Source organism: Amblyomma mixtum, chromosome 2, assembly GCF_055824585.1.
Source record: "Amblyomma mixtum isolate Tamu chromosome 2, ASM5582458v1, whole genome shotgun sequence".
In the NCBI taxonomy this organism is placed as follows: Eukaryota; Metazoa; Arthropoda; class Arachnida; order Ixodida; family Ixodidae; genus Amblyomma; species Amblyomma mixtum.
In genome coordinates this window covers 2,478,554-2,499,273 of record NC_143013.1, presented here as the reverse complement: position 1 = coordinate 2,499,273, position 20,720 = coordinate 2,478,554, and the positions used below count along the sequence as shown (strand labels likewise).

General features: G+C 46.2%; 1 protein-coding gene across 2 annotated transcripts in view; it reads right to left on the bottom strand.

Annotated features, from left to right (window-relative positions):
• The window catches only part of LOC149358236 (solute carrier organic anion transporter family member 74D-like), a 62,168-nt gene that overhangs the window by 8,496 nt on the left and 32,952 nt on the right, over positions 1 to 20,720 (bottom strand). The window contains exons 2-6 of one of the 2 annotated variants that reach the window (XM_089570290.1): positions 17,500 to 17,806; positions 3,309 to 3,535; positions 2,212 to 2,464; positions 1,468 to 1,704; positions 198 to 284 (exon numbers count right to left, since the gene is read on the bottom strand). In XM_089570290.1, coding sequence (XP_089426416.1) covers positions 198 to 284; positions 1,468 to 1,704; positions 2,212 to 2,464; positions 3,309 to 3,535; positions 17,500 to 17,512 — 817 coding nt within the window. In that variant the 5' untranslated portion in view covers positions 17,513 to 17,806. Of the gene's footprint in view, positions 1 to 197; positions 285 to 1,467; positions 1,705 to 2,211; positions 2,465 to 3,308; positions 3,536 to 16,371; positions 16,524 to 17,499; positions 17,807 to 20,720 lie in introns of those variants that run through there. The other variant, XM_089570289.1, reaches the window with a different exon arrangement.

The following is a 20,720-nucleotide window of genomic DNA, read 5'->3' as shown; positions in this document are numbered from 1 at the left end:
ATGAAAATATGAGGCAGGGAAATTGTCCGTGAGGCAACCATTGTCATGCAACATTTCACGTAAGTACCTGCGAACGGGATCATTTGTTAACTCAATATCAACTTGCTGAAGTGACCAAGCTGCGGTTTTTGTTCGATGAAATGATCTTTACGCTCTCGGGAAATAAGCGAAGCCTGAAATATGTTTGGTGCACTTACGGAAGGGATCTTCGTAAAAACGCAGGCATACTCCGGCAGTCACAAATCCCAGTACGGGACCCAGCAGCCTGAAGGCAAGTCCCATTCCTGCATGAAAAAAAAATGATTTCAGTTCATTTCATTCAGCTCATATGTCTTACCTTTACAGCAGATGCGTTACTAGAGTGGATGAGGAGATGCGAAAACGTGACCAATAACAAAAGCGAAGCATGGGAGCCAAATGATGATGAAACAATGAAAGGGTGGCAAGAAATAAAAGCAACTTCCACTGAACTTAAGTTTCTAAATAAATCCTTCACTTTACATCCGTCCCGACCACCCTCTCCAGGAGATCTCCATTAATACACCCCTGAGCGCTGTAGCGTGTGCGTGCAGCTTGTCAAAATCTGCTTTGAAGCTGCATCTCCATTCGTATCGCTCCATTCTAGTCACCCTCTACATATTTTGGTTTTCGAAGCTTGCAAAATTAATTCGTGCGAAAAATTAACAATAAGTTATGTTAAGTTCGCACTGCGCTCGCAACTATGAAGTATACCCGAAATTTTCTGACGGTGTGACGCCAGCCGATTCGAGTTTGCCGGCCAGAAGTCTCGGGTTGGCTTTTGTGGCGACGACAGTTACGAACACAACTGGTTTGTCTCCTGTACAGCCTGAGCCAAACATGGGTAAAATAGATCTAAATGCAGCACCCAATCCTCGCGACGACCGGTTATTCTATGGGAAGAACCTACTGATTCAGGCTCATGATCGCTTTAAATCGTCTCTATGAGAGCAGCGGTGTCTCTTCGAGGGATTAATGGCTTGTGAAGACAATTATCCTCCTAAAAAAACTAGCAGAGGTTTAGCGCTTGTTAAACCTAGTGATACGAGCGAAAGCTCTGTTAAGCATGGTAACGCACGATTTGGCGCCGGAGTCAGTCCGGCGCGCGCCTCATCCATGGCGAGACTGAGTGACCGAGCGGCACCGAAGCAGCTGTTACCCCCCCCCCCCCCCCCCCCCCGCTAGTCACGTGGTACACCATCGGCGAGGCTCCGAGCGAGCACAGCTGCGGCGCCTCTCCAGAGCGAGTCACGTGGCATTACGTCACTGGCCACACCATCGCTCCGCTGGTTCAAGGTCAAACGCGCACTAAACTTGACCTTAGGAGCTGTAGAGCAGAGAGTAGAGCTTTCGCTCTAAAAGCAACACCTCTACTCTTTTCACCCCTTTGTTACTTAGAGCGTGTATAGTCTGAACATGGAGCCATGGATGGGGGTGCCAAGCGCTCACCGAAGTAGAGGGGCGAGTTCTTCTTGCGGATGTTGTCATCCATGTAGCTGCTGCCGGCAATGAAGAAGGTGGATCCACCGAAGCCGTTCAGGAAGTTGGCCGCGAAGAAGAGCGCGAACGGCGTGTAGCTGTCCGCGAGCGAGGTGCCGCCACACTCGCGGTGGCCCGCTGCCGCCGAGTTGCAGAGCAGGCTGTCCGGACTCCTCCGCCGCGCACCCAGGGCGTGCGCCGTGTTGGCTGTGGGACAGATTCTTACCGTGAGAGGAAGCCTCGACCGTTAGAATAGACTGAATTAAATCAAACTGTCGCTGAGCGACGCAACAGAAGTAGTTTTACAAGTAGTCGAACCTCGTTTTAACGAAACGGCTTATAACGAAATAACGGATATAACGAAGGAATGACAATTCTCCTTAGAAGCTCGGTCAACACGGGCTATAACGAAGCAACCGCTATAACGAAGTAATCGCCGGGCCTCTGCAATTTCGTCATTACGAGGTTAGTCATTTGGTAAAACGGGACTTGTACTTTGATAGCCTGGGCTTTTTGTTTCGTAATTTCTGTTTATATTCGAGGAAACGTCGAAACTGTCGAACTTCATGCAACTCTTTGGTTCGCCCTGATATCTGTTTCGTGCTGTATTCTGAGCTTGCACATCATACTGCCCAGTTCAAAGTGCTTTAACTAAATCTGTCTGCTTCTCTGTCTGTGACAAAGTACACGCGCACAGACGAAAGGGTGGCTCACTGAGTATGTGCAGTCCCGGCCCATACACCATGTATGGCACGATGCTGATGAAGCAGCTGACGACCACCAGGAGCGCGCCGATGCCCATGATCTTGGGCCTGCTGATGCGGTTCGCGTAGTAGCCGGCCAGCAGGTTGATGATGATGGGGCTCAGGTTGTCCGCGATCAGGATGATGCCCGTCGTCTGACTGGACATGGCGAACCGCCGCTCGATGGTCGACAGTGTGCCAACGAAGTAAGTCTTGTACGCGCCCTGCAAGAGGTAGCAGACGCCGCGGCCGCAAAGAGCTCAGAGGCACTTTCTCCAAGGGGATAGAAAGCGAGGTAAGACACAACGCACTGGGAATTATAGAGCTTTTCACAAAGCTGCAGCGGAGCTTCAATTTTTTTCTTATCAAGTATAGTTAGTGAGAGAACAGGGAAAGGAAAAGCAAGGAAGTTAAACAAAAAAAAATAATTCTGGTTGGGTACCTTGGACTGCGAGTGAGCATGCAGAACTTGACGTCTTTTCGCGTTTTTCTGATGTTGCTCAGACGTGATGCAAAGTGCGCTTTCCGTTTGATACGGGACATGAGTTGGGAAAACAGGCTGTTCTCTGAACGGCTTTGAAATCAATCCAGACACATTTTTTTAATTACGTAGAGGATCAATGATGGATTCTCAGGTTCGGCGAAAGTAAAATTCTTGCGCTACCGTGGAACACATGGCTTATTAGGTTCTACTTTCCCTCCTGTTTTTATTCCTTTACAGAGCCTTCAAAATAGCAACTGGCGAAAGTTCTTTTCTTTTTCTGGAAAATTCTCATTCATTTGTTTCTACAGTTCCACAAGTCGATTACTTTCGATTACTAAGATCGGTTACTTTCGGAGTGTTTTCTCGCGTGTTTAAGACGCCACAAGGAAGACCGGTTATGAACCAAGCACCGTTTTGTCTGCTCGATTCCTGCAGTCGGCTTCCTCATTGTTTCATGCTTCCCATTTCATTTCAGTCGAGTTTTTGTAAGCAAGATTACGACGATGCCGTAGTTGAACCACTACTCGGAAATTTCTGCCAGGATTACAAGGCCACACCTGAGATGGTGTGCGTGTGTTGTGTACCTGGAGGATGCCCATGAGGCTGTAGACGATGAAAAACATCCTAGGATTGGCAAATCGCTGCAGGAATCCCGGGTAGCAGCTTCCCAGGCCGCACATGTAGTCGTGCTCCTCCTGAACGCCGCCGTCGGCGCATCCACCGTTCGCCACGGCGTCCGGCTTCGGCTTCGCGTCGGACCGCTCCTGTTCCGCTGTCGCCCGCTCGACGGTCCATGCCGGCTTCTGGGTGCCTGCCGATGGACAGCAAGGAAAGGGGAATAGGTTTGGTTTGGTTTGGTTTATGGGGTTTAACGTCCCAAAGCAACTAAGGCTATGCGAGATAAAGATAATTATCGACGACACCTTTACAGGCATTGGTGCGGTTTGAAAGGCAATCAATCAATCAATCAATCAATCAATCAATCAATCAATCAATCAATCAATCAATCAATCAATCAATCAATCAATCAATCAATCAATCAATCAATCAATCAATCAATCAATCAATCAATCAATCAATCAATCAATCAATTAATCAATTAATCAATCAATCAATCAATCAATCAATCAATCAATCAATCAATCAATCAGCTTCAGTTTGTTAGATAGGATGTGGCTGTCAGAAAAAGCTGGTTCGAGTGGGTTCCTACGCAACGACTTCCCCTACGTGAGAGAACAACGCACGTCCCGTTCAAAGAGACATCGGGCCGTATTTTGCAACCGTTCACGTCGCCTCTTTTCTCTTTTTTTTGACGTCACGGCCAGATGACGACAAAAGCAACAGGAGGTGAAGAAGCTAACGGCCAATCACAGTAATGGCTGGTTCGCTCACGGAGCTGCCGCTAGCCGCCCTGTTTCCACCACATCCAGTCCACCACAAGGACCATGGTCATGGGAGGGAGGGGGCAAGAAAAAATTATATTGACCGAACGATCATTGTGTGTTGTGAGTGTGTTCACTTTTTTTCGTGTTCACCCGGCTTCTCTCTTATAGATCCTAGGTGTCGCGACTATCTGTCTGGACAAAAGCTGGTTCCAGTTCGAGTTCTACACTTTACCATCCTCCCCGCACCACGCCTTTAATCCTTCCCCCAACCCTCCTCGGAGTGTAGGACCTATAACCACAACTTGCTGAGAAGAAAACAAGTCCTGTTGTCGAAATATGGGTAAAGGATCTGAAGCTTGCGTCCTGTCTCTTGTTTGTTTTGTGCTGCCAAGAATGCCATCCTCAATGCCCTCTGTCCACATTGGATGCGCAGTAGCTGAGTAATACAGATGCCAGCCGTTTACCCTTTCAGCCTAATGCAGCCGTCAATACAATGAAGTTATGAGGCAAAATGTTGTCGGCTTTTTCGCTGCTGGTATTCAGGCAAGAATTTAAATAAAGACCTTTTCATGGCCCTCGGGAAAACTGGTTTCCTAGGCTGTGGGGAACGTGAGGGAGCTTCGTCCTCAACTCTTTTCTGTACTAAGAGCACCTCTTTTTGAAAAGGTCTCATTTTTTTATTTGCACATGAACGAAGCAAGCAGTAATTGAAAGCTAAGAAAGCCTAGGGTAGAGGTTTTCTCTTTAATGGCAGCGTTAATCATCGTTTTCTGTTGGGCTAGTTGGTATTACGTTGTTGGTTCTCGCAGCATAGCAAGACAAGGTAAGAGACAGCGTTGTGTGCGTATCTACTATCCATTCTTTTCTTTGTGGGTCATTCAACATTGTTGATCACATGAGAAATTAATAGCGTAATCTTTTTCTTTTTCTTTTTTGGATAGAAAGTAATTCGGCAGAAAGTATCAGAAAAGAAAGCCACATTCCGCTCGTGAGATCCGAACCAACGATTTCCCCATGTCGCGTACGGTACTCTAACCACAAAGCTAATGCGGTGGCTATCTAAGCTTTTCAGGTGAAACTGTGTTCCGTGTAGCTTGACCTTGAGAGTTGGGCTATGCAACAACCACAGGGCTGGAAGATATTTTTATATTATTATTCTTCGAAGGTAAGCTACAATACGACCCCCAAGTAGTTCAAAATAGCGCCTAAGTGCATAAGGAAATATGCGTAAGTGCAGTTTGTGATAAACGTTGGTTGTGAAACATGTTCGGACGCATTAGGGATCTCCTTAGCGGAATGGCGTTCTTTTCTGTAGCCGGGTAATCTGTGAGCTCAGCCATACGCATGAGAGGTCTTCGCCTACGACGATCTGCATTAGAAAATTTGCACGTGTAGATGCTGCTGCAGTTCAGAAGGAATTCAGAAGAAAGACGACAACAACGAGGGATTGCTGGCAGTTTTTGAAAAACTAACTCGAAGTATACAGCCTAACGCATATTACGAGTGACCTCTTCTCCGTTCTCGCTCACTCCGTGGCAGTTTCTTCTCTAAGGTGGAAAGTGCAGTAAATTTCTCGCTAGCGATGTTTGGGAAACCTCAACGAGCTTAGGCTGGCTAGACAGGAAAATTATCCATTTTTCTTAACTTCTTGCCGGATCAAAAGAAAATATCTTCCATGACGATCCTTATGATGTTTAGCAGATCGCAGTGCAGGGTCGAATTGATTGTTCTGCAGCAAACATGTACATGGCTCAGGGTTTGTGCATTCCGAATCCACTGATGATGTGCAGCAGATAGAGATCGTCGAGAAATACAAAAGGTCGCCGCGAAAAATTGTGAAGTGGGAGGATATGAAATATGAGCGTCGAAAGGAAATCGGACTAGTCATATGACAACTGTAAAAAGAGAGCGAGGGAAAAGTCAAGGAATGACTCGCTGTCATACTGGCATCTCTTGCTGCGTGTAGGAGCCCTCTGCTTGCGCGCCGATGTGTGCGTGTGTGACCTTTTCGGAAGAAAACGGCTAGTTGGCACGCGTGATGGTAATGTCTTCGAAGCGAGTCTGAACAACCAGGCGAAAAGTCGCGCACCGAGTTTCGTGCTTCGAAAAACGAGGGATCGAAGGCGTTTACTGCTTAAGCGAAAGGCTCGAGAATGCGTTTTATGTAGAACAAGTAAGAGGTGATTTTCGGGGATCAAGAACAACGATAAAGGAATGCCAGGAGCTGTAAAGGCATTCACGGGTTAGTTCGACACCACAAGACTCGATTAAGGGCGACTGTACAAATTGTTCTTTTTTTCTCGGGCAACTTGCATAAAAAAAAAAAAAAACTGGCGGCTTTTATTTCCCAATATGACGTACCGTGCAAGAGAATAAAGAAGTACGCTGATGTTGCTTTTCGCAAGACGTCACTGGCAGTAATAAGCTATATGATCCTCTTTTGTGTGCGAAACGAAATTTGTTTCCAAAACATGCCAAGGAAGAGCTTAACAAGGTGGAGTTTTTGCATTGTGGCTAACGCACTAAAATTCATGAACGCACCAGTGGCCTCACTTTGTAGTTTTGTCTGTAGGAAACGGTCACCGGAAGCCGGTTAGTTTGTCGGCCTGATTTTGGGACCCCGCGTACAAGGCAAAAACCCCGTGTGCGAAAACAATGGTATCATTGCAGATACACATGCGAGGATATAGGTGCAACTGCTGCAGAAATGCATGCTTGCTGGTTGGCCATAGAAACCCATGTAACCTGTCGGGGATATCTCCCAAACCTAGAAAACCTGGACAAACGTTGCTAGTTCACACGGTTGCCACCTCGGGCCGGGTGGCACTAACACTCAAAATTACCGCAGGAATTTCGAATGTCTGGTAGATCTCGTTTATTGCTATGGCTGTCGGAAATGGTTGATGTGAGCCCAGGGTGCATTTTATAGATCAATTTTTTCAGCGAGAAGGAAGAGCCGGCCATACTGATCACCGTGTTCGATAAGAATTATCGAGTCTCTCTCGTTTTCTAAAGTTTGCATGTCCAAAAATATCCCCATTGAGTTGCATGGTATCCGCTACTGGTGGCCGACAGATGGCCCTAGTTGCTGATGTGCAAAGAGCTGGGTATGCTCCACCTAAAACGACCATGCATTTGGTGTAAGTGCTGTACATGGCAACGTATGCGAAGTACGCTAGTAAAGACATGGGTGCTTTTTATTGCTGTCCAAGTGAGATTCGGCCCTGCTTGTCACCCATGTAAGCTCGTCAGAGGGAACACAAGTGTGGACGAACTTGTGTTCGCATGCATTTGTAATACATTTGTAATACAGGGGCAGCATCCTTCGTCAAGCTGCTAATCAGCAGCTTTTTGTTGCTTGCCCTCGCATTTTTGTATTATTGTAAAAAATGCGAAATAAATTGAATTGAATTGAATTGAAACATTTTCTCAATGCGGATTCACGCAATGCATTTCTGCATTGACGAAATCCGCGCACGTCATTGATACTGATGTCCAGGGCACCGAACGGAGCATTCGCCTCTGACATTTGATTAAAATTCCTTAGACGCCGGAAATCTGATGCGCGCTGAAACTTTTTAGAAAGCCGTTATAGATTCTTATGAATCTGTCGTAGCGATCTGGCATAGACCTGGTTGAGATTTCCGTGAGGCCGATTTGGGGTGAGTGTGAGCCGGTGTCTGGGCGATAATGGAGTCGAGATGAAGGCGTGCTGACGCGTTTTGTTGTTTTCACTATCTTTGCTTCTTGCCAATCTATTTAGTGTCCGACTGATGTCACGTGCTCTACGACTGTATTCGCCATTGTGTGGGCTATCTAAACATCATACTAGTGCTGCGTAATTCCATTTATTCGTACGCATTTAACTCTGCGCTACTTCGTTGGCCTGTCACAGCATGTCAAAGAAGCCAACATCATAAGAACGGAAGCCTTGCCGAGTTGGTACGCATGCGATGTCAATGCTCGTTAAAGAACCCCAGGTAATTTCCGGAGCCCTTCACTACGGTGTCCCTCATAGCCGAAGTCGCTTTTGGACGTTAAATCTCCATACCCCCCCCCCCCCCCCCCTCCCAAAAAAAAAAAACCAAAGCAATTCTTAGAATAAGAAAAGAGACGGGGAACAAGAACAAAGGCTGTAAACACAATGCTGCTCTATGATTCGATGTAAACTTCACAACAGCACACCCGCTCATGCGTCTTGCTCTAGTTTCTACTTGCAAGACGCATGCGCCACTGCTTTGTTGTAGGGTTTTTCATCGAAATACAAAAAAGCTGTGAGTCCAGCGTTGTCCTATCGACCACCCTTCTTGTGCGGGGTCTTCATTGTTTGTCGGCTGATCAATCTTTGCAAGGAGGCAACCTTTGAAAGCACGGAGTGCGCAGTATAATTGCCGCATGCGCACTATTCAGTGGCATTTATTTCACACCTGTTGCTGTATACCATGAGATTTCTGTGGTAATGACTCTAATTTCCTTGGAACGTAATAACCGAGAAAACTTCCGAAACAGAGAGCGCAGAAAAAGGATAACGGGAGGTGGGCAAGCTATTAGTTTGTCTGGCACTCAGAGTAAAGGTCAGCTGAAGCCAACGCTTTTCAAAATTTATGATGGATGTTGCGCCCGTAAAAGTGTTCCCGGCTTCAACGAAAAAATGGGTTTTGTTACGCGTGTAGTCGTAAGTAAATGGTACACTATGTACAGTTTTTTGGAGGAAAATGTACAGCGCTCTGGTTTTGGTTTCGCGACATGCACTAGCACATTTCGCACTGTATCTGGGCTCATTTTCCGTCACCACAGCTCCAAACCCCTCGAGGTTGAAAAGAACTGTTGTCTTTACACCTCCAAAACTCAGGAGTTCTTGGGGACTACAAGAACATCGCTACGTGTCCAAGCAGCAAAGCCGGAAATTTGTGCTGTTAAGACGAAGGACCCACATATCCTACATGTTCTATTCTTATTTATTTGTTTGTTCGTTCTTTTGTTTTAGTTGTTTTCGTTTATGTTAACCTCAAGGCCAGAGGCATTACAAGGAGGAGTCGATGGAGTATTACAAGGAAAATGCAACAAATAAAAGAAATGAAAACGTCAGGCCAGTTAACGTTTTGTGTATCAAACAGCAGCTAATGTGGTGCGCAGAAGACGTCTTCAATGGTGGCAGGTTGTTCGGGTATATGGCTTTAGTCTTAAGAGGTCCGGCTGAATGACGGAGTCACCGCACGTTTTCGTCACACTTAAATAACAAATTCAAACTATGTGAGAGTGGTCCAGAAGCGACGAGGCGCAAAAAGGTGGATAATTGCGATCAGTGCGAAGAATGAGACAAGTATACAAGATTTTACGAAATAAGCACAGACGAGAAAATTTTTCGCGAGAAGCTGGTTTAGTTTGCGAAACATGCTAAAACATGCTCAGAAACTTGGACGATGCTTAAGCTGCCCTTCAAAGTACAATTCGATGATAGCTTCAGAGATCCCTCCCGCCCAAGTACTCCCCTTCATAGATTCATATACCGCGGAAGTCCTCATACCACTACTGGTGCAGTGTCGCAGCGTTTAAGCGATGCGCCACCGCACTGGCAGGTGACTGCTTCAAGCACAGCCTCCTGTGGGGCGTGTGAAACCCAGGTTGCTCTTCCCGAGCTCTCGTAAGGCTAATTTTTGCACACCCGGGAGGCACTGAATTTATTTGAATCAATTTCATCGCCGCCTGCCCACTGTGGCAGGTGTGTCATCTGTCTTCTCGTGACACGGACGGACGTTGACACTGTTACAACTCTCATTTTCTTGGAACCTCACTAATGCCGGGTGTTAGTTGTAATACAATTTTTCATCCTCACTGTGTAAGGGTTTTACAGTTCGTGTTTCGATTTAGCTGTGCGCCAGGACTGAAAAGCCGCTACCGAAGCCGTTGAACACAGGACGTTCTAGCAAGCACGTGTAGTGGTATGGCTACGGACGTAGGTATCAAGGCTCAGGAAGAAACATGTGTCCTCACGTGGCTATAGAACATGAAAAAAAAAATGAAAAAGCCATATTACTTCATGATTCGGAAGCTAACGCACACGCAGGTAGGTGAGCTTGCTGCTTTATGACTCATCTCAATGTCGGCAGCATTCTCCTGTCTCGTATTTTATGCAACAAAGCTTTGTAGAGTCACGGGCCCAGCTTCTCGGCTTTCGGAAGTAAACATGTTTACACCGACTTTATGCAAACCAAAGCCGTACTTTTGTTACCGCTCACTGCGACGCTCATACTCCAGCCTGCCTGCAGATGCAGAGGTTTGGTCTTCATGTGATTCTTGCAGTTGATGTGGACGGAATATGGAGAAAATGCAGAAGACCCACAGTGATTTAGATTTTCTCTGGCTGTTCACACAGCGGGCTCGCTATCTGCCAGGCATTTCTGGCTTGCTGCCAATCCGTCACAACATAGCGCGCCCTCAACAGTTTTTACGCACCCATTCCTTACCTCGTATGTAATGGATAGTTTTGTTTTCGAGCACATGTCTACGTAGTGGATGCCGCCGACGTGCTGGCAGTGCGCTCTCTGTTCGAGGCTGAGCGGTGCATTCCAGTAAGACAAGCGATTCAAAAACAGCGGGAGGCTGTTCAGGAATGTTTTACTGACGTCACTGTTGGAGCAACTGGTGAGGCGTTTCCTGTGTTAACAGACCAGCATTTCGAAGAACGAGTACTCATTTGTACTTGACATAGAATTGATGTTGGGTCTCATTGTGGTTAGGTTGTTGGGAAATGCGGTTTGAACGGTTATAAGACTTCATTTTGAGGTCTGTTTCACAGGCAAACGGCATCTGTTTCTCGAAGATCGCTGACATACAGGATTTTACAGTTGGAGACATATGGTAATACATTCCTCGCGCTAATAAACCAGCAACGATAGGCAGCGAAGTATGTACAGATGGTGCATGGCCCGAAACTCTGAGGCTGAAAGACATAGGTGACTTTGGTAGACTATTAGATACCTGTATTAGATACCTTATGTAATGCCCTAAGCCAAGGGCCTTTAAGGGTAAATAAATGATGATGATGATGTATGCAAATCTCGTGCTTGTTATACGTCACTTGGCAGCCATCGTTTCGCTTCCATTCTTCACCGTCTCGTGTGGACTACTGTGCTGACATATAACAAGGTACGAAACAGCTATAGATCTAATTATTTGTGTATTCCTCTCTCGCGATGGATTACAGACTCGCTCTGAAATGATTTCAGCCAATGACTCGATGCGAAACAGAACGAAACAGAATAGCTCCCTAAATGGCTTTTTAATGAGCGAGATAATCGCTGTTGGTGGGCTCATTACTTCAAACGTTACTTTTAGTAGCTGGAGCCTGTGAACGTGGGTGCGCTTTTCTATATAGACCACTTTCACATATTTCGAAATATGTGACCATTCTGTGTTTAAATCAGCTTTAACTAACCTGATTGTTCCCTTCAAACCACATATAGATTGTTTTAAATCTTCTTTTTTTCCGCTAACTGTTGAAATTTGGAATGGATTGGACGGCTCAATTCGTTTATTGCCAATTGAAGAGTTTGTTGTTCAGTTGCCTGACAATTTGACCTGTTAATATGTTTTTAATACTTCTGTATTATCTATCTCTATGCTTCCCATGTTATTTGTTTTTACTAATGTATTTACCCACTCCTGCTATGTCTCTCCTCAGAGACAGCAGTATTTGTAAATAAATCACATAGTACATGTAATTCTTGCGCACTGCCGTTTATTCTTTTCAGCTCATGTGGTACTTCAAACAAACCTGGTCTTTTTTTTCCTTCACAAATTCTGCTGTTTACGGGCAGCCTGTTCGCCAAATGCAGCCGGTACAGCCAGCGATGACAGCGCCGCCCACCGGAAGGTAGCAGCCACACGAAGGCTGGTTATAAATATTCATTCAGAACGACGGCTTGACATCGCCGCTATGGCGCAGTGGATTACAGGCACGTGTTGCGTATGGAAGGTCGGCCGTTCGACTCCCCTCTCTGTACTGTAATTTTATTGTTTTTATTATTTAATTTATTTAATTTTTTGCCTTTTAGGTCTCAAATCATGACGCTTAGTGGTATATAACGCCGTTTAAGATTTTTCAAAGCATTTTCTGCGTACTTTAATACAAATTATTCACAGCGCTGGAATATCAGTTTTGATTTTAAACTAAATATTACATGGTTAACAATAGGTTGGTATAGACTTTTAGGCGTTATTTAGGGATTCATTATCCCTGTTAGGTAAGCCATTGTGACAATCTTCAGTCACCGTGATCGATTCACCGTGGTTTCAAGCCTTGTGGCTGTACAGGCTGCAGTTGGCGAATACGCTTACGGGCATGACAAAATGGGCACCAGTTTTTTCCTGCCATTCTCAACAACTTGCTCCTTGTGTTTTTTTTGCGTGGTATGCTTTACTTTTATTCTTTGCTCATAATTTCGTGTTAATGACTGTTAATTTGTTTGATTGTATTTGCTGTAACCTACTCATTTGCGCGAGCCATATTTTTGTTCACATTTTGTGTTACTAGTGACTGCTGTTATTTTCTCATTTTGTCTATTGTACCCCACTCCTCTCTGTAATGCCCTCGGGCCCTGAGGGTACTGAAATAAATAAATAAATAAATAAATAAATAAATAAATAAATAAATAAATAAATAAATAAATAAATAAATAAATAAATAAATAAATAAATAAATAAATAAATAAATAAATAAATAAATAAATAAATAAACTTTCATGGGCGAGAAAAATAACGGCTGGGAGTGAGGGTATGCCAAGGGAGGTGAATATACCTGCAGCTTTGCTCTTCTCGAGTTGACTTGAATTATGAGAGGCTGGAAATATGGGTAGCATTTTTGTACTCTTGATATTGACTGCAGCGAAGGTTCTGTTCGAATAAACCGGAAGTTCGAATTATGTCAGTTTGACTCCACATGTGTGCGGGGCAAGCGGCGGACTGTGCGCATATGCTACTGAGGTGGCGCAAACCATCAAAAGTAGCATATATTTGAGAACTCGCCACGGTGTTTCAGCGGTTTTGCGTTCGGCTGCTGATCCCAAGGTTTCGGGTTCGATCTCATCCGCGGCAGCCGTGTTGTAATAGAGGCGAAATGAAAAAACGCCTGTGTGATATGCTGTGCCAGCGAACGTTCTTAAAAGAACCCCAGGTGGTCGAAATTTCTGGAGCCCTCCACTACGGCGACTAAGGCTATGAGGAACGCCGTAGTGGAGGGCTCCGGAAATTTCGACCACCTGGGGTTCTTTTACGTGCACTGACACGTAAAAGAACCCCAGGTGGTCGAAATTTCCGGAGCCCTCCACTACGGCGTCTCTCATAGCCTTAGTCGCTTTGGGACGTTAAACCCCATAAACCAAACCAAACCAAACCAGTTATTAAAAGAACCCCAGGTTGTCTAAATTTATCTGGAATCCTCCACTACGACGTATCTCATAGACCGTGTGTCGCTTCGAGACGTAAAACCCCACAACTTTATTTTAGTGCCTTTTAGGTATATTTTAAGCGCACTTTCTTGCGTATTCGTCTATCGGCCGCACCTGAGTCTTAGGCAACTATATACTCATACGCCATCAAGGTCAGTTGGGCTGTCCCAACGGCGAAGCTTTGCTGAAGGTTCGCAGTGCAGGCTGGCATGCTTGTGTCATCCAGGTGACGCCGCATACGAATATAAAAATAAAGAAGGTCAGGCTTCAGCACACATTCCGAGTGTCACTTAGGAAAGTTTCGTGGAATGCTTGCGACTCTGCATGTGAGAACACGACTATCGACAAAGCCCAACTAAATACTGCTCGACACAGTGAATTCCAGGTGCAGACGTTGCCAAAAATAATCAGGCTGCACAGTTTGCTCCTCACTCGTATATTAAAGCTATTACGCCAGCCCTAAAGCTATAAACCTCTGTATGATAAGGAAAACCCCTGTCCCCACCTTTAAAGTACTTTTTGATCTTTAGGGAAACCATAAGAGTTCTACTATACGAATGAGAAGCAAACCATGCAGCCTGGTTACTTTTGGCAAAGACTGTACGTACACGGCGGCTGGACGTTTACAACGCTGTATAATCTTAAAAGCTTAGCTTGCATAGCGTATTCCTGCCTCAAGCCGAAATCTCTCTTACCGGCCTGCACTCTAAACACGATTACTCCTATATGAGAGTGAAAAGGGAGTAAAATGTCCTCCAGCGCACTTCCTTTCATAAAAGGGAGTGTACTAGAGGATAGCTTACCTTCGTTTTACTCGTTTCTGTTTACAGTGTATCGGTGCCAACTCATTTCCTCACTAATGAAGATTCTCAAAAATTTGTCCTTCAGTGTAATAATAAAGCAAACATTGTAATATCCCCGCGCATTCAAACATGATAAGCATGCCAGTATCGGCTTCGCGGGCATAGCCTGTTTGTAAGGCATTCACTGCTCATGTACAGCGGTAAGGGCAACTCCGGAGGTTACTTAGAGGTGTACGCATTTTATTGAAACGTTTACCGTTGGTTCCCCTCTGTCTTCTGATTACTTGTGCCAAATGCCAAATCCGAACGGCGTTTTCATTTAGTGTAAATTAATTTTAAAATTTTCCGTTTCGTGACCTCAGTCGAAGCACTCTACACTGGCAATCTTGCGTCTGTGACGTCACAAACAACCCTGTTGTTGTTTTCGGTTTTGCAGACGTATAGTAAAAGCAGTTAACGCTTACAGTCGCCAGTTGGGCCACTCAACGCACACATGAGAGATTTCTTTACGGTATCTGCGACGTCGATTCGTGACGTTATCTGTTGGTCAAAACACAATTCAGGGTTCTTGTTATCCGGTGTTGTGTTGTTTTGAATGTTTTGTTCAAAATATTGAAGCGGCATTTATCGCGCCTAATACAGGGACGTGCAGAAGGCACACGACGATAAATTCAAAATGCGCAGAAATCCTCTCGAGTTGCCCTTTAAGTCTTTTAGACTTCTGTGGAGTTCACGAAATAAAAGGCCGGGAACAAAAGGGCCTGGTTGTGTTTTGCTACGAAGAAATAAGTCAAGCGTACTTGAAATTGCTATTGATTTTCTTTTTTTTCAATGAAAACTATGCATCGTGTGACTAATAACCTTCGCATCTTTCTTCTGCCTCTGTCGAAACCCATTCAAGAGCTTAGAGTCACTCTTCTGATGTTATGTGTTGGTCTAGTAGTCATAACAGCGATTAGTGAGGCCTTAGTGTTCGTAAGGGAAACTGGCCTAAGGGCATGTTAGAAAGCAATTGGGGCTGGTGTTGCGGATGTAGCAGCTGTGATGAATGGGGGGAGTTAAGGCTGCACTTTGCACGCACGCATCTTTCCCGCGTCGGAAGAGAGCTGGTAAGGGTTCTTATAAAGGTAGTTAGACAGATGTTTCACACGTCACTGTTGTCGCAAAACGCGAAGGGCACTAGCTGTGCTCACATGCAGTAAAACCTACGTGAAATAAAATGTCAAAGCAAGGCCGTGTAAACACACTTCTATATTATTTTCCCTGTCTGAACGCTACAAAATTCGGTAAATTCAACCAAGGAGATCTATTTTCGACCGCGTGCTTTGTCTCATACGAGAGAGACAGGCCAGATACATGTAAAAGGTAAAACTCCCATTGCTGAGCCACCCGTGAGATAGGCACAGCGTTTAGCCGAGAACGCGCGCCATAAGTTCGGATGAACGACTAAAATGACTGTGTTTGTAACATGCAACCCCCTACGGTCAGGCAAGTAGCCAAGGGAACGTTCTAGTGCGCCCCGCTCTCCTCCTATTTACAACCCTTGTGACAGTGCTATCATTGGGCATGCGCCATCCAGCCCCCCCCCCCCCCCCCCCTTCAATCCCTCTCCTCCTGTTAATACATGGAATTAACCCCCCCCCCCCTCCCCCTCCCGGTGCTATGCCGTACAAGTCGCAACAGCAGCAATCTTCGTGCGATGCAATGGCCTGTTTCTGTACAAAACACCCTTCCTGAAAGAGAGCTTATTAAGGGCGACGGGTCGGGACAGCTGGTGCATATACGTCACTTGACGAATGGTTATTCTTCTTGCAAATAGGTTCGCTTGTTGGTACTGACAGAGGGGTCTTTGTTTCAGCGAGCCGCTGTTCTTTTTATGCGGTGCATAGCGACTGCTGCAGGCCTGTCTCTCATCACGCAAGAAAAGAACAGAATTCTATCGAAATAGAAAACAAAGCGGCAGACTGCGGCCTGTGGATTCGAGCAAGCTGTTCACGTGCGACGACTCACCGTAGTGGGGAATGGAATCAGACGTGGCTCCTAATAAGGGTGGATCTTTTCGTGTCATGGCTCTCACCCACGGAGCACAGAATTACAATCGGCAACAGCCAGTTCGTGTGGCTCGGCGCATCCTCACAATGTAACTCTCGAGCGCGCGTATGTGCACTGCATCTGTCTGAGTGCGACGAAGACAGGAGCGACCTTGCTCCCATGCAGCTGCGGCACTTGGTGCTGATGTTTCCTAGATCTCTCTCTCTGTCTCTTAAGCAGCTGTTCCTCCTTGCATGGAGGGAGACGGAAAAACCGTGACGACATTCTCCACCTGTGCTTGTGACTTGCTTTCAACACGTTATTTCAAGCGTTCAGCACGCGAATTTACGTCAACATGGCCGGCTTTATTTCATCACGTTTAGCGAGCCGAGACATAATATCGGGCTGAGATCGCAGAAATGATTGCGTATTGTCCTGGCGTTTTGCATGACACCAGGCGGTCAAAATTTATCAGCGGCCATACCGCACCATACCATACCATACCATACCATACCATACCATACCATACCATACCATACCATACCATACCATACCATACCATACCATACCATACCATACCATACCATACCATACCATACCATACCATACGAAATACTTTTCATCATTCAGCAAATGTTCTTCAATTACAAAGGCGAATTGTGCCTCGTCACAGCCTGTATTAATTGTCATGATGTAGCCACGCTGACTGAAAATAATCTGTTTCCTAATGAACTTTTGTGCCCGCGGTCTGCAGTGTGAGAGTGCGGTCCTCATAGTAAGCGCTTGCTCTTTGCGAAGCAGCGCTGTCATGCTGGCTAACGCCCACAGCCTTACTCTCATACTCACTAATTCGTTCAATAACTCACTCACTCACTCACTCACTCACTCACTCACTCACTCACTCACTCACTCACTCACTCACTCACTCACTCACTCACTCACTCACTCACTCACTCACTCACTCACTCACTCACTCACTCCCTCACTCACTCACTCACTCACTCACTCACTCACTCACTCACTCACTTTTTCTGCGTCTCCACAAACCCTGCCGCATCCTTACTCCTACAGTATAACCGCAGAGGTTCGGCCACAGCCGGTACCCACCATTTTGGGTCATCTTGTTGCGCGACGTCTCCAGACCGGCTGGTGAATTCCCCGCTGTTCGAAGGCACTGTCAGTCAAGCCGCCGAAGGTATAGCGTGCGTGGAAGGGGCCAGCAGCAGTCGCAGCAAGGGCTGACCACACAGGCTGGAGGCAGTAGCTCAAGTGGGCCTCTACGCACTGGTGGCGGAGGGGCTTCCGCTTCGAACGCAACCTGTGCACACACAGCTGCCCCGCGCCATTGTGTCACCAGGAGAGCGCCTCATCTTGTCTGCCGGGCTGCCCTCTCTCCCTCTGCGTGGTCGCCGTGCTGCGCCAGACAAGAGAACGCGCTGGTCAAGATTACGTACCAAGAGGTCCAGGTAAACAGAGAGAATGAAGGGAAGGCGCCAACTGCGATCTGTTCTTCGGCTCCGCGTCCTTTTGACTGCCGCTTTTGCCCCCGTATTATATTAGCTCCGCCGTGCGCCCATTTGGAAATTTTTTTAGGGGTATTACGTAATCGAATCTGCCTTCCGGCTTTTTGCTCAGGCTGTCTTATTTGCTTTCTTTGTATCTATTTTATCGTGTCTATATGGTGTCCGTGGGATTTACTTGAAACAGCTGTGGGCTGGATTCTCCCTTTGCAGGCTGAGTATCAAGCAGCGAGTGAGTTTTTTTAACACACAACATGCCTTAGTGGCGAAGGTGTCGCGGAGCAATGATGTCTTTTTGTGTGAACTGTTCACATGAAAAAAAAAAGTAATCTACGTGAGACTACAGTAGCTGGCAATGAAACTTGAATGAAAACGAGACAAACATAGAGAAAAAAAAGATGCCGAAAACCGATGCTATCAGCGTGCCAGGGAATACGAGGTCTGTTAGAAAAGTATCCGACTTTATTTTTTTTTTGCGAACACCTGATGGATATGAAACAAGCGCGCTTACAGCAGCCGACCTTGAACCCTCGTGCGCATGCACGAATTTTTTCCCGCCTGCCGATAGCGTCAGTCGCTGGGAAGCAGCGTTTGAGTGAGGCAGTGCGCAGTGCTCTCGTCGGTTTTTTGTTGCTAGGAAAATGGCGGAGCGAGAGGAGCAGCGCGACTACCTCAAATTTTGCCAGAAACTTGGCGATAGCCAAGTGGAAACCATTCGAAATGTTCAGACGGCTTTCGGTGATGATGCTATGAGCAGCACACAGATTAAGCAGTGGTGCAACTGGTTTAAAGACGGCCGCACATCTGTGGAGAGAGAGCCACGCTCCGGTCGGCCATCAACATGCCTAAATTACCAGGTAATTGCCGAAGTGAACGCTGTGGTGATGCGGGACTGTTGTGTGACTATCCGAGAAATTGCGGAAGAGGTGTACATCAGCAATTTTTCTGCACATTCCATTATCACCGAAGATTTGGCCATGGAGAGAGTTGCGGCGAAATTCGTGCCGAAGCTGCTGACGGTGGAGAAAAAGCAGCTTCGTGTTGAAGTCTCACAGGAGATGCTGGATTCCACAAACAGTTACCCTGACTTCACCGACGCCGTAATCACTAGTTACGAGTCTTTGGTGTACGGGTACGACCCGGAAACCAAATCCCAGTCGTCACAGAGGGCGCATTCCACGTCACCAAGACCAAAGAAGGCCCGCCAAGTGCGCAGCAATGTCAAAGTGATGCTGACTTCTTTTTTGACTCCCTCTGTGTGGCACACCACGAGTACTCGCCCCACAGGATCAAAGAATGACTAAAGAGTACTACAGGGATGTTCTCCATCGCCTAGTTGGTGCTGTGCGGCGCAAGAGACTGGAATTGAGGTCAGCAAGAAATTGGCGCATCCCTCGCGGCATTGCTCCTGCACATTCCTCGCATTTGATTCAGACTTTTCTGGCCAAAAACCAGACTCCTGTAGTTCAACAGGCTCCTTACTCTCCTGATATGTCCCCCTACGACTTCTGGCTGTTTCCTAAAATCAAGAGGCCATTGAAAGGAGCGCGATTTCAGAAAAGAAAGGACAATATGGCTGCAACGACAGCAGAGCTAAATTCCATTCCGAAAAGGGCCTTTTCGGAATACTTCCAACAATGGCAGCACCGCTGGGAGATGTATATGGAGCCCCAAGGAGACTACTTTGAAGGTTATTAGGTTTCCAACGCTCCAGTTATGCCAGTTTTTTTTTCTTCGGCCAAAGGTCGGATAATTTTCTAACAGACCTCGTATGTCTAGGAAGGGACATAGGTTGTAAACGTTATCATGCAACATATGAAGCTATACGTTCACTCTTTAGAGAGTTGTTATTAGAAGTTGTCAGGCCTAAGCACTGCACTTATAGCTTAACTGCAACGCGCGGGAGATATTCTAAGTATTCTCCCGCTGATCACATATTGGTAAGGTGTAAACACGAAATGTCCTTGCAGAGGTAATCAACGCAACTTTCATATAAATAATACAAGCTGTGCTTTTATACCAGCTATTGTTCAACACTCTCGAAAACTTTTCGTGAAATGTATTTTAAATGCTTCCATGAGTTTCGAAGTACTCGAAAACGAAGGGGGGCTGCTGAAACTGGGGATGCTGACCCCCCCCCCCCCCCCCCCACACACACACACACGCACACACACCATACAGAGTATACGAATAATACACGAAATATCTAAGTAACGGTTCTCGAGTTACGCATAAATGTTGTGTTATGAGCGAAATGGCGTCATTCGAGAGATAACAGTCATGCCGTCTCCATCAACAAGCCGCTGTTAGCTAGCAGTAACTCTTGTTTCCAGCTTGCTATAGTCACCGTCCTTTCAAGCGACGGTTATCGCAGGATGACGAAAAAGTATGTGCACAATAAAATTTGTGCTGATCCTGTTCTGCCCACAGACAGTGAACTTCAGGCCAGCTAAGGTGGATATCACCAGTGCACGTTAAACAACCCCAGGTGGTCTAAATTTCCGGTGCCCATCACTACGGCGTCCCTCATAGCCTGAGTCGCTTTGGGATGTTAAACCCCTATAAACCAGTTTTTCTTCTTAGGTGCGCAAGATTATGCGTTCGCTGGTTACGATGTAATCATAGCCAACCATTATCCGAATCTTCACCTTCGGACTATAACTCGCATCGCTTCACTGTGACGGCTGTTTGCTCTAACAGAAGCCATAAATTAGAACAAGCCACTCGAGTTAAAGCCTCAACTTTGCTTTCCTTTATTACCTGAAGGCACGTAGCGACACAAGTGGCAACTCCCTCCGTTTACTACAC